Consider the following 12,666-nt stretch of genomic DNA (forward strand, 5'->3'; position numbering starts at 1 on the left):
TGCAGAGACCGCCCTTCGAGCCTTTGCAGGTAGCAGAGTTAAAAATTCTGTCCCAAAAGACAGTTCTCCTGCTTGCTTTGGCCTCCATCAAGAGGGTAGGGGACCTGCACGTATTTTCGGTCAGCTAATCGTGCCTGGAATTCGGGCCGGCTAACTCTCACGTTATCCTGAGACCCCGGCCTGGATATGTGCCCAAGGTTCCTACCACCCCCTTTCGGGACCAGGTGGTGAACCTGCAAGCGCTGCCCCCGGAGAAGGCAGACACAGCCCTGGCTTTTCTCTGCCCCGTTCGCGCTCTGCGCTTATACGTGGACAGAACGCTAAGCTTTAGGACCTCAGAGCAGCTCTTCGTCTGTTACTGAGATCAGCGGAAGGGAAAGGCTGTCTCCAAGCAGAGGTTGGCCCACTGGATAGTGGATGCCATCATCTTGGCGTATGAGTCCCAAGGTGAACCCTGTCCCCCTGGACTGCGAGCTCATTCCACAAGGAGTGTTGCCGCTTCTTTGGCGTTGGCGCAGGGTGCCTCGCTGACAGATGTCTGTAGAGCTGCGGGCTGGGCGAGCTCATTCCACAAGGAGTGTTGCCGTTGAACCCTGTCCCCCCGGACTGCGAGCTCATTCCACAAGGAGTGTTGCCGCTTCTTGGGCGTTGGCGCAGGGTACCTCGCTGACAGATGTCTGTAGAGCTGCGGGCTGGGCGAGCTCATTCCACAAGGAGTGTCGCCGCTTCTTGGGCGTTGGCGCAGGGTGCCTCGCTGACAGATGTCTGTAGAGCTGCGGGCTGGGCGACACCTAATACGTTTGCTAGATTCTATAGCCTACGTGTCGAACCGGTTGCTTCCCGGGTGCTCTCTTCTCATAGAAGCCAGTAACACCGTGAGCCCCGGTTCAGTGTCGGCTTGCTGCGCCATTCCCCTCCTACGGACCGGATACGTAGGCCATTTTCGCTCCAGTTGAATTCCCTTATCCGGAACCTGTTGAGCTCCTCCGCACCCCTCCAACGTCGGACGTGGCGGAACGTCCGGAGTTAGGCCTACCACTCGTATGCAGTGTGGAACCCGTGTTAAGCTGGGTCCATATGTTGCGGTCCCTACTGCGACCCCATATGTGTATTCTTCCACGATACGGCTCCCCAAGGTGAGCCCGTGTCTTTCCCTTGGCAGAGTCCTGCCGTCACTGTAAATCGGTGTTGTCTCCCCCCTCTCTAGGCTGGAGCCACCCCATTGACCCCACTCAACACCCCACTGACATTCCATATGTTATACTGCCTGGTCCTCCGCCCAGTTCCCCCCCCCTTTCGGGTTGGTTGGGCTTCCGCAGCGTCCCTTCCTTCCGATGTTGGGCACGCTTTCCCAGTGTTACCAAGTCTAACTGAGTGGGTCTTGTGGAACAGCAGCGACTTCCTGGCCTAAGCCCTGTCCTTTTCCGCTAAAACGTCGGGAGGATCAGAAGGCTTTTGTCTAGGCACTGGAAGGTGGCAGCGTTAGTGGCGTGTTCAAAGGTTGATCCCAATTCAGTCGACCGTTGACTACGTCTGACGTTATCGACTGAAAGGGAACGTCCTGGTTGCGTATGCAACCCACCGTTCCCTGAAGGAGGGAACGGAGGACGTAGTCCCCTTGCCACTACTGCTGGACCACCGCTGACTCCGAGTTACGCTCGGCTCCTCAGCGAAAAGAAAATGGTGCGTGCATCTACTTCCGTATTTATACCCGCGCTACGGGGCGGAGTGTGAGATGCACATCTCGCACGCCAATGTGTATTGGCTCGTTCAATAATACTCGAAGACAATAGGCTCCCTGGCGTGATCCCAATTCAGTAGACCGTCGAAGTTTTGCTAAAATGTTTTGTATTCTTATAATAGTAATAATGGCTAAACTGTGGCCTCTTGTTCTCTCTGCTAGTGCTGGAGAGCAAGGAGATCACAGATAACGCATGATTTACGACAAGAAGAAAATAGAGCCACCTCCTAAATTAAGCCAGTGTCTAATTGGCCAGAACTCATCCTGGAGGTTGGACAAACTTTGAGTTTAAAATCTTAGACCCGAACACAGAAGTGCTCTCTTCTGCTGCTCTGCTCTCTTCTCTCGTGCTCTCTCTCGGAAATAGTATCGGCAGAACAAGTCGGGTGGTGCAGACGATGGTTATAGTAACCATGTAGACTCACAGAGACAAATGACCCAAATCAAGATCAGAGATAAAACAGCTTCATCCAAGCCATCTAACTCGTCTCACTTTCCTTTCTTTTCCTTTGTTTTCTTTTCCGTTAAAAGTCTCGGTTCTAAGTTAAGTTTTGCTGCAAAGTTTCGTTTAAACGTTTCGACTGCAACGTGCTACCAACTTCAAAGACTTTCATCCATCCGCCAACACACCGCGTGATTGGCTGCCCAAGATCTAGCAGGCACGAGGACACCGCCAGCCAAGCAACGGACCCGGGAAACCCCTTTACACCTACAAAAGGGAATCCCCAAAGCAAACCGAAGACAAGCAAGTAGCCTTCAGACTCTTAACTGAACCCGTGCATTAATATAAAATTGAATAACCTGCCTAAGAAACGATAGAAGGGTTAAATCGATGATTGATGGTTCGTTCAGGTCATGTCTTTTAAGTGCATATAGAAACTTGGGATCTCACCATCTGACTCCTAAAACTCATTCTTCCTCACTCTCTTTCTTTCTGCAACTCGTATGAATGTGTGTGTGTGTGTGTGTTAGATATTAGTTTTATGTGTTAGTCTTATAATCAATAAAGTATTGTTTGTATTTGAAAAGAGAAGCATTACTTGTGTTATGTGCTTACGAATTGCCTTGAACTGCGATCTAAGCTACCTATGCTTTTAGCCTTGAATTATTTCTAAATTTAGCTGTTAGCTGGGAATTAGTCTTTCTTGGCCAGGAAGATATTATATTTCCTAGAATTAATAATTGTTTATGCTTTCCGTTCATTGGATGAACAGATAAAATGGGGTTGTCGAGGTTCCCTTTCGTTGTCACTCTAAGTTACGTCGGATGACGACGAATGGGGTTTCGCTTAGAAAGCCTATCAACTTCGAGTATTAAAAAACGAGCCAATGGCAAAGAAATGCCATGGGTCTGCAGAATTTGCATAGCGTAACTCCGCCCCACCTCGTGGGTATAAAAGGAGGAAGCCGGCAACATGCAGATATGTTTTCGCTTCGGAGCCAAGTGTAATTCTTCACTCCCTAAGCTATCTCTGATTGTCAGCTTCTTACGAGACGAGCAACTCTCCAGATTTGGTGTGACGGCGATCTCCCGGCGAGTGCACACTTCCTGCCTATCTGAGCGTGGTTTGCCAGTGAGTGTGTTCTCCGCGGGCGCTTCAGCACTGAGTTTCTCTCAGAAAGGGCTTGCACGCGGCACGTCTTTTTAAAGATGCTTGCCCGTGCACTTCTGGTTGCGGTCGGCTTGTGTCTGACTCTGATGGGTACGAGTGCTGTCTAGTGTGTTTGGGCATTAATCACACTAGAGCAGCGCTCGTGGATGAGTCATGTTCTCTCTGTGGGAACATGACCATCGCAGCACTTAGATCAAGACTCAATGATCTCGCAATAGTGAGAGAACCCTCATTCACACCCCGATCTAGCGCCTCCTCGAGAGGCTCTACTTCGGCTGGTGGCCAGGGTGATCTGAGGGTGACTGTGTGGAACAAAGCGCTGACTATTTGTCCGTGCCCCACAGCACCTTCACCAGTGTTTCAACCCACGAGCGTTCAGGGGATTCCTGCGGGACCGTCGTTTGAGGGCCCACAGGTTTCCTTTGGCGCTCCAGAGGAAAGCGTGATGTCAATCATGTTGAAAGTTACTTCACAGGAGATGGTAGCAGGACCACTCCTTCCCCCGGTGGAGGACCGGGGATAATCTTTTGTTCTCCACTCCCCGCTGCTCACCCACGGGTGGGCAGCACCCTAATTTGGTTAAAGAAAGAAGTGACATTTCCATCCCTGAGCACACAGAGTTCTCGGACGACAAGGCGCCGCCCCCGAGCCGTGCACCACTCGTCCTCCTCTGAAGGGTGCGATCGAGACCGTCCCTCCGGCCGAGATGAGGACCGGCTTCTACAGCCCGTACTTCATTGTCCCAAAGAAAACCGGTGGGTTACGGCCAATCCTGGTCCTGCGCGTGCTTAACCGTTCCCTTCAAGGCTGCCGTTCAAGTTGCTCACTGCCAAACGCATTTTCGAATGTGTGCGACCCAATGATTGGTTTGCAGCAATCGACCTGAAGGAAGCCTACTTCCATGTCTCCATTCTCCCTCGACACAGACCGTTCCTACGGTTTGCTTTCGAGGGGCAGGCATACCAGTACGCGGTTCTCCCTTTCGGGCTAGCCCTGTCTCCTCGCGTCTTCACGAAGGTCGTCGAGGCAGCCCTTGTTCCCTTTCGGAAACACGGTGTTCGCATCATGAACTATATCGACGACTGGCTGATCCTAGCTCACTCTCGAGACCAGGTTTGCGAACACAGGGACCTAGTGCTCCAGCACCTAGCTCGTCTGGGCCTTCGGGTCAACTGGGAAAAGAGCAAACTTTGCCCCGTGCAGAGGATCTCTTTTCTTGGTATGGATATCGACTCGGTCGCCACGTCCGCGCAGCTTACGAGCGAGCGCGCGCAGTCACTGCTGCCTTGCCTGAGACAGTTCCAGGGCAAGAGTGCGGTTCCACTGAAACTTTTTCAGAGGCTCCTGGGGCATATGGCACCTGCAGCCGCGACAACGCCGCTCGGATTGCTTCATATGAGACCACTTCAGCTTTGGCTTCGCGACCGAGTCCCGAGGTGGGCATGGCAACACGGCACCCTCCAGGTAACAGTTACTTCGACCTGCCGTCAGACCTTCACCCCGTGGTCGAACTTCAGTTTTCTAGGGGCCGAAGTGCCCCTGGAACGAGCTTCGCGGCATGTTGTTGTAACGACAGATGCCTCCTCCACGGGCTGGGGTGCCATGTGCAATGGACGCGCTGCCGCGGGCTCCTGGGCAGGACCCCGACGCCTCTGGCATGTCAATTGCCTCGAGTTGCTGGCTGTACGTCTTGCTTTGTGCCGCTTCCGGGCCGTGCTCAAGAACCAACACGTACTAGTCCGTTCAGACAATACCGCCACTGTAGCGTACATCAACCATCAAGGTGGTCTACACTCCCGCCGTATGTCGCAACTCGCCCGCCACCTCCTCATATGGAGTCAGAAGCATCTGAGGTCGCTTCATGCCATTTTTATCCCCGGAGCCCTGAACTGTGCAGCCGACGAGCTCTCACGGCTTCAGCCCCTCCCGGGAGATTGATGACTCCATCCCCAGTCAGTTCAGCTTATTTGGGACCAGTTCGGGAACGCACAGATAGATCTGTTTGCCTCTTACGACTCGACCCATTGTGCCCTGTTTTATTCCCTGAACGAGGGCACGCTCGGCACGGATGCACTGGCGCACAGCTGGCCGCAGGTCCAGAAATATGCGTTTCCCCCAGTGAGCCTTCTTGCGCAGACCCTGCGCAAGGTCAGGGAGGACGAGGAGCAGGTCATTCTGGTCGCGCCGTACTGGCCCGCCCGGACCTGGTTCTCCGAACTAGTACTCCTCGCGACAGCACCTCTTTGGCCGATTCCCCTGAGGAAGGACCTCCTTTCTCAGGGACGGGGCACCCTATGGCACCCTCGTCCCGATCTTTGGAACCTCCACGTGTGGCTCCTGGCCGGGACAAGGCAGGTTTGAGTACCCTACCACCAGCGGTGGCGGCTACCATCACTTCCGTTAGAGCGTCGTCCACTAGACACGTCTATGCGTTGAAGTGGAACCTCTTCGTCAACTGGTGCTCTTCTCACCGAGAAGACCCCGGAGATGTTCGATTAGTGTCGTGCTTTCCTTCCTTCAAGATGGGTTGGAGCAAAGGCTGTCTCCCTCCACCCTGAAAGTCTATGTTGCCGCTATTGCCGCACACCATGACCCGGTCGAAGGTAAGTCTGTTGGGAAGCGTGACCTGATCATCAGGTTCCTGAGAGGAGCGAGGAGGATTCCTCCTCGCCCTCCTCCCGTTCCCTCTTGGGACCTCTCAGTGGTTCTAACTGCCCTGCAGAGTGTTCCCTTTGAGCCTTTGCAATCAGTGGAGCTTAAGTTCCTGTCTATGAAGACAGCGCTCCTGGTTGCATTGGCCTCCATCAAGAGGGTAGGGGACCAGCACGCATTCTCCGATGACGAAGGGTGCCTGGAATTCGGGCCGGCTTACTCTCACGTGATCCTGAGACCCTGGCTCGGATATGTGCCCAAGGTCCCTACCACTCCCTTCCGGGACCGGGTGGTGAACCTGCAAGCGCTGCCCCTGGAGGAGGCAGACCCAGCCCTGGCACTGCTCTGTCCAGTACGCGCTCTCCGCGCCTATGTAGACAGGACGCAGTGTTTCAGGACCTCAGACCAGCTCTTTGTCTGTTATGGTGGAAAGCTGAAGGGAAAGGCTCTCTCCAAGCAAAGGTTGTCTCACTGGATAGTGGACGCTATTGCTTTGGCATACCAGCAGCAAGTTCGACCGTGCCCCCTTGGTGTGACTGCCCACTCCACCCGGAGTGTAGCATCCTCTTGGGCTCTAGCGCATGGCGCCTCGGTAACAGACATCTGCAGAGCTGCAGGCTGGGCGACACCTAACACATTCGCCAGATTCTACAATCTCCGAGTGGAGCCAGTGTCCTCTCATGTACTCGCTTCAACCAGCTAGTACTGGACCCGCTCAGGTGTCTTCGCTTGCTCGCCATTCCACTCCACGGACTGGATACGTGCGATCTCTCCTCAGGTGAGCTTCTCCGAAAGCCCTGAGTTCCTCCAGCACTCCTGACGTCGGCGCCAGTGTCTATTGCCTGCGCGTCGGCTAGGTGCCTCCCGTGTGCATGGTCCCTCCTCTGAGCGACCCCCCACATGTGTATTTCCACTGTAAGCCTCTCTGAGCATATGTGTCTTTCCTTTGGCAAGCCACCTTGCCATCCCTGGGGTTGGAATATTCCACCTGCGGCTGGACAACCCAATGTTCTCCATATGCATCCTTCCGGGTCATATGTGTATTCTCTAAGTCCCCCCCCCCCCCCTCTGGGTTGGCAATAATTGCATAACGTCGCTGTCCGATGAAAACCGCGTATGTCCATTTTGCCGATTTTGAGATTTTTCGACGGATAGAAAGTCCAGGTTCATTTCCGTATACAGTATGCTACACTATCTAAATGACCAATGAAAAGTTGTGAAATCATGTCATCTGATTTCCACGTATATCCATTTGCTGTCAAAGCTGTAAATCACGCCGCGTATCTCCCGCCCTGTGGAGGCGCCTCGCCGGTCTCGTGAAGTTTCATCTTAAGCGTCTCTGGAAGCTCAGCATTGGATAGCCGAATAACACTGTGAGGTAAAGTATCAGCAAACGTTTGTTTTTGACAACTGTTCTCACGTTTATCATATATTCACAACTGTTAATTACCGGTAAATGGTCTAGAGACGAAGTAATTGTCCACAGGTTCTTCACAGATTAGCTTGCTTGCTAGTATGTTAATAAACTTGGTCGATAAGATTTATACTTTTTTTTTTTTTTTTTGTCAAACTGATCAAATTATAGCCTGTAATGCTACTGTCATGACTGTCACTAGACACATGCCTCACTCATACTGTGCTATCACAGCTTGCCAGAGGCTGATAATTTCCAGCACTAGAGTTATCTTGCTACGTTTTTATTGTGGAGATGTTAACGCACGGATTTCCGAAGTGAAGCAATGTTGACTGGGCATAGCGCTATATTTTTTCTGCTCTGTTTTTCTCCCTTCCTTCAGGATGTCTGTCTCTGTAAAGGAGCTGTGTGAATTGATGAATGTTAGCTATGATAGGGCTGTTGTTGAGGCGATTGCGAGGGTCAGCAATGAGGAGGAAGGTTTGTAGGAAAATAGAATTAAGTCAGCCAAACAGTTAACTGGTTTTCTTCTCTGTCATTCTTAGATTCACTTGAAAGTGACAATTCTCAGACAGCTGCCAATGAGGGTAGGTACTTTAGGCTTCAATTATTTTCTCCCAGTAGCAGCTATACCTGTACAGCAACCTAAAGCCTATTGATGTGTTCCACATTAAGATGAAAGTCTGCCACACATGTTATTCTGGTTCCCTTGATCAAGGAATCTGCTGTTGCATTTCCAAGTACTAACCCATCAAATTGTATGTGGCTAAATTAAAACATTTTAATCATAGAGAATTCAAAATGTATAGTTACTGTACATTTGCTGGTCAAAGCTACTGATGCAAGCTCAGTTCTGAGTTATTCAAACATTGTCGGCTATTCAGTGTGCTAAATGCATTTTTTTCTTTATTGTTGTTAGATTCTCTGGAAAGTGATAATGAAAATCATTCCGAAATAGCTGCCAGTGAGCGTAAGTCTTCTTCTTCTTCTTCTTCTTCTTCTTCTCAGATTAGACTATACTACAGCCTCCACCTCACATTAGTTTTGAGTAGGACTTAAAAACTAAAACCCATTACTAATAACAAATCTAGTGTATTTAATCGATTACCAGACAAAATGAATGCAATCTTATATCTGAATGATGTAAACAGTGCATTTGTTGTACTAAATGTGTTCCTCTTTATTATTCTAAGACTCACTTGAACACAATCCAGAAAATGACCCGGATTACACACCTGTCAATGAAGGTGAGTAACTTATTGTCATTATTATTACATTTCTGTTTGCTACTAGTGGGCTCAGCCGCATGCACGCGCACACACGCGCACACACACACACACACACACACACACACACACACACACACACACACACACACAAAGCAATCCAATGCCAAAGCAATGGCAAACTTAAATGCATGCCTACACACTGACACACACACACACACACACACACACACACACACAAAGCAATCCAATGCCAAAGCAATGCCAAACTTAAATGCATGCCTACACACTGACACACACACTGACACACACACTGACACACACACTGACACACACACACACACACACACACACTGACACACACACACACACACACACACACACACACACACAAAGCAATCCAATGCCAAAGCAATGCCAAACTTAAATGAATGCCTACACACTGACACACACACACACACACACACACACATATATATATCCACATGCTAAGAAAACATGTAAGAGAAATGTGTATTTGTAGAACATTTTTTTTTATCATATGAAGGTGCCATTGAAAATCGGGGAAGGTCAAGGAAGAGGGCCAACCCAGACACTTGGAAGGGTAACATCCAGAAAAGGAAAAGAATGAGGGGCCAATCTTATCTTGGACGGAAAAAAAATGAATTTGTCATCAAAGAAGAAAGAAAAATGGGCGGGCGGTGCCAGGCTGTGTCCTGCCAGAAATCGAGCAAACTACACTGCTCCGAAATTGATGAAGGGAAGAGGGAGGAAATTTTCAAGTATTTTTGGGAGAAATTGGAATGGAAAGAGAGGAGAATGTATGTAAAAACATCGGTGGAGGTGAGTTATGTCAAGCGGCGCCGGACAGAAGCGGTTCAATCTCGGAGGTCATCATCTCTCTTTTGTTGTTTATGTGTAGATGGTAAAAGGCTCAGAGTTTGTCAAAGGATGTTCCTGTCTACACTTGGCATCAAGCAGTGGACTTTTTTAAAGTGGGTTGGGCGAAGAGGGGAAAGTCCTGAGAAGATGGTGAGAGTGAGGGTAAGGACAGAGGAGCAGGACTTCCTAAAGACCTTCCTTCTGGATCTGCCAAAATTCCATCGCACTACTGCAGGTCCTCCTCATCAAAGATGTACCTGGAGCCTCTCTTCAGGTCCATCAGTCATCTCCACACACAGTATAAGCAATCATGGGCAGACCACAGCATCCAGCCTCTGTCACGGCAAGTATTCACTAACACCTTCAACGATTTAAATCTTTCTCTGTTCCATCCAAAGAAAGATCAGTGTGACACTTGCTGTGCCTTCAAAGCCGGGAACATCGAGGCTGCCGTGTGGGAGGAACACTGTGTTAAAAAGGACGACGCACGAGCAGAAAAGGTAAAGGATAAACAACTTGCAAACAACACCACCTTGGTTGCATGCATGGATCTGCAGGGCCTTCTCCTGTGCCCAAAGCTTCAAGCGTCTACCCTCTACTACAAAATGAAGCTTGGTGTCCATAATTTTACCATCTACAATATGGCATCACATGAAGCAAAAAATTACCTTTGGCATGAGGGTGAAGGTGGGTTCTCTGCCAACGAGTTCGCCTCCTGCATTGAATTCATCCTTTGGAGTGATGGGTGTGGTTATCAAAACAGAAATCTGGTCCTGAGCAATGCCCTCTTAAAGTTTGCTACTGAGAAAAAGAAACGTGTGACACAGTACCTAGAAAGAGGTCACACACAAATGGAATGTGACTCTGTGCACAGTGTGATTGAGAGGAAATTGAGAAACCGTGATATACATGTTCCAGCTGAGTATGCTGCAGTTATTCAAGGAGCTCGTTCCAGTCCAAAACCATTCGAGGTGAAGTATGTTGGTTACAGCTTTTTCCAAGACTTCAGCAAAGTCAACATCTGCAAGTCAGTCCAACCTGGTAGCAAAGTTGGAGATCCTACGGTGCATGACCTTCGAGCAGTCAGGTGTTTTATTTTTTGTTTTTTTTAAAACTCTTTTTTCACAAATACATGAAACATTATCCATATCATATTAAAATATTTTGTTTCATTAATCTAAACATGCTTTTGGTTCCCTCTTATCTCTGTGTCCTATGTTCCTCGACACCCCTCCCCCTTCTTTTCTTTAATCTATCTATTAGATACAATGTGGATGGCAGTATGGAGTTTAAACTACTACACTGACAACTGGCAACCCTTCACATCCCCATCCCTGAGGAAGACGTGTGTCATCGTGGCCCCACTCTATACATCCCAACCAAAAATTAAAGCCCTGAAGTTCAAGCACCTTCAAGAACTGAAACATGTTTTACCCAAGGACTTTCATCCATTTTACAATGCACTTGACCATGAGTGATGCACTATTTCACTACCTGGATGAATGGGCTGTCCTGACTTACTGATTAATTTAATTAAATGTTCTATTTATTGTGTATTGGCATGTAATTGTTTATGTGCATGTTTTAAAATGACTTGGTCTGTTGAACTCTTGGAATTCCTATCAGCCAATTCTGACCGGAAAGACATGATTAAAGTATTGCATTAAAGCCTGTTGCAATTTTATAATTCCACCTGTAGTTGTAGTAGCAGTATTGAGTCTAATTAGTCGTTACTGCTTGAATCACCTGAAGAATAAACATGAACTGGTTAACTAGAGTTTACTGGAACTGCAACTTCATTTTCACTTTTATTGTCTGCAATACAGTGCCAAATAAACACAGCCTGGTGAGACAATGACTTTCCTTTACAGTAGGTCTAACTTTATCGAGGTAAACGTTTCCCCCTGACGCCAGACATACGTATTGGAGTGGAGAGGAGTGACAAAATTACGGTATGACTGCAAACAAAGTATCAGTTTAGCATTGCCATGTCAGTGTATTGATTCATTGTCCCTTTATAGTTTGCAAGAGACATTTAATAAACTGGGCGTATTTAATAAACTGAGATGTAGGCTATTTAATAAACTGAGCGTAGCCTATTCATCTGTCATTATGAAACGTGACTTGGTCATTCTAATTAATGATCGGAAGAACGCGTATCGACCACAGTTACTGTAAAATATGCACGTATGTCCATTTAAACTCGATTTTGGTCAAATGTGGATTATATCATTACACTGGCAATGTTGCGTTGCAGCAAGGATGAAGCAGAGAGTGAATCCAATCGCAAGCACTTTAATAATCCAACAAACAGAAATCCAGGGAAAACTCAGAATAAGGCACACAAGACACGGAACAAGGAACTGGGAACATCTCACATCAAACAACGACCGACAAACACCAACTGAAGAACAAGGGTATAAATACACAGACAAACAAGCTTAACAAGATAACAAGGGGGCGTGGCTAATCAGAAACACCTGGGGAGACTAATCAACAGAACGGGGAACAGCAAAACATGTAAAGACAGGGAAACACATGACAGACAAGAACAAGGAACAAAACACAACACCCACGCCGTGACAGGCAAGAATATGGTTACATTTAAAGATGCCGTACGAAGTATGACAACGCTACGTTCAACTGCTGTGAAATTACGGTGTTTTCCTCTAAGCTATGGTATATGCTCCCCAGTGTACCTTGGTATTCCTGTGCTAAATCGGAGTCCTTCGTCCGTGCCAGTCTCACGACAAGGATCTCAGATTTACGCAGGGCACTGGAAGACAGCCGAGAAGGTGGCGTGATTAGACTGGTAACCCCATTTGTCGTCATCCGACGTAACTCGGAGTGACAACGAAAGGGAACGTCTCGGTTACGTTTGTAACCCTCGTTCCCTGAGTAGCGAACGGAGACGTTACGTCTGCCTGCCACTTTCCGCTGTACCGCCGAGATCGCCTGAGCTCAGTCTTGGCTCCTCAGCGAAGAAACATATCTGCATGTTGCCGGCTTCCTCCTATTATACCCACGAGGTTGGGCGGAGTTACGCTATGCAAATTCCGCAGACCCATGGCATTTCTTTGCCATTGGCTCGTTTTGTAATACTCGAAGTTGATAGGCTTTCTAAGCGAAACACCATTCG

The 12,666-nt window shown here is 48.7% G+C and overlaps 1 protein-coding gene across 3 annotated transcripts in view; it reads left to right on the plus strand.

Annotated features, from left to right (window-relative positions):
* LOC143753722 (uncharacterized) overlaps nt 1–11,304 on the plus strand; it is a 52,420-nt gene extending 41,116 nt beyond the window's left edge. Inside the window, exons 1-7 of one of the 3 annotated variants that reach the window (XR_013207805.1) lie at nt 7,276–7,383; nt 7,802–7,899; nt 7,965–8,006; nt 8,339–8,389; nt 8,613–8,666; nt 9,193–10,614; nt 10,791–11,304. Coding sequence is in view for 2 of the 3 variants with exons in the window: in XM_077246396.1 (XP_077102511.1) it covers nt 9,779–10,614; nt 10,791–10,833 (879 nt within the window). In the remaining variant the exon portion in view is untranslated. Of the gene's footprint in view, nt 1–7,275; nt 7,384–7,539; nt 7,900–7,964; nt 8,007–8,338; nt 8,390–8,612; nt 8,667–9,192; nt 10,615–10,790 lie in introns of those variants that run through there. The other 2 variants (XM_077246397.1, XM_077246396.1) reach the window with 2 other exon arrangements.
* Nucleotides 11,305–12,666: the final 1,362 nt, after the last annotated feature.

Source organism: Siphateles boraxobius, unplaced genomic scaffold (assembly GCF_051911475.1).
Source record: "Siphateles boraxobius isolate OS27281-9 unplaced genomic scaffold, OSU_SipBor_1 29, whole genome shotgun sequence".
NCBI lineage: Eukaryota > Metazoa > Chordata > Actinopteri > Cypriniformes > Leuciscidae > Siphateles > Siphateles boraxobius.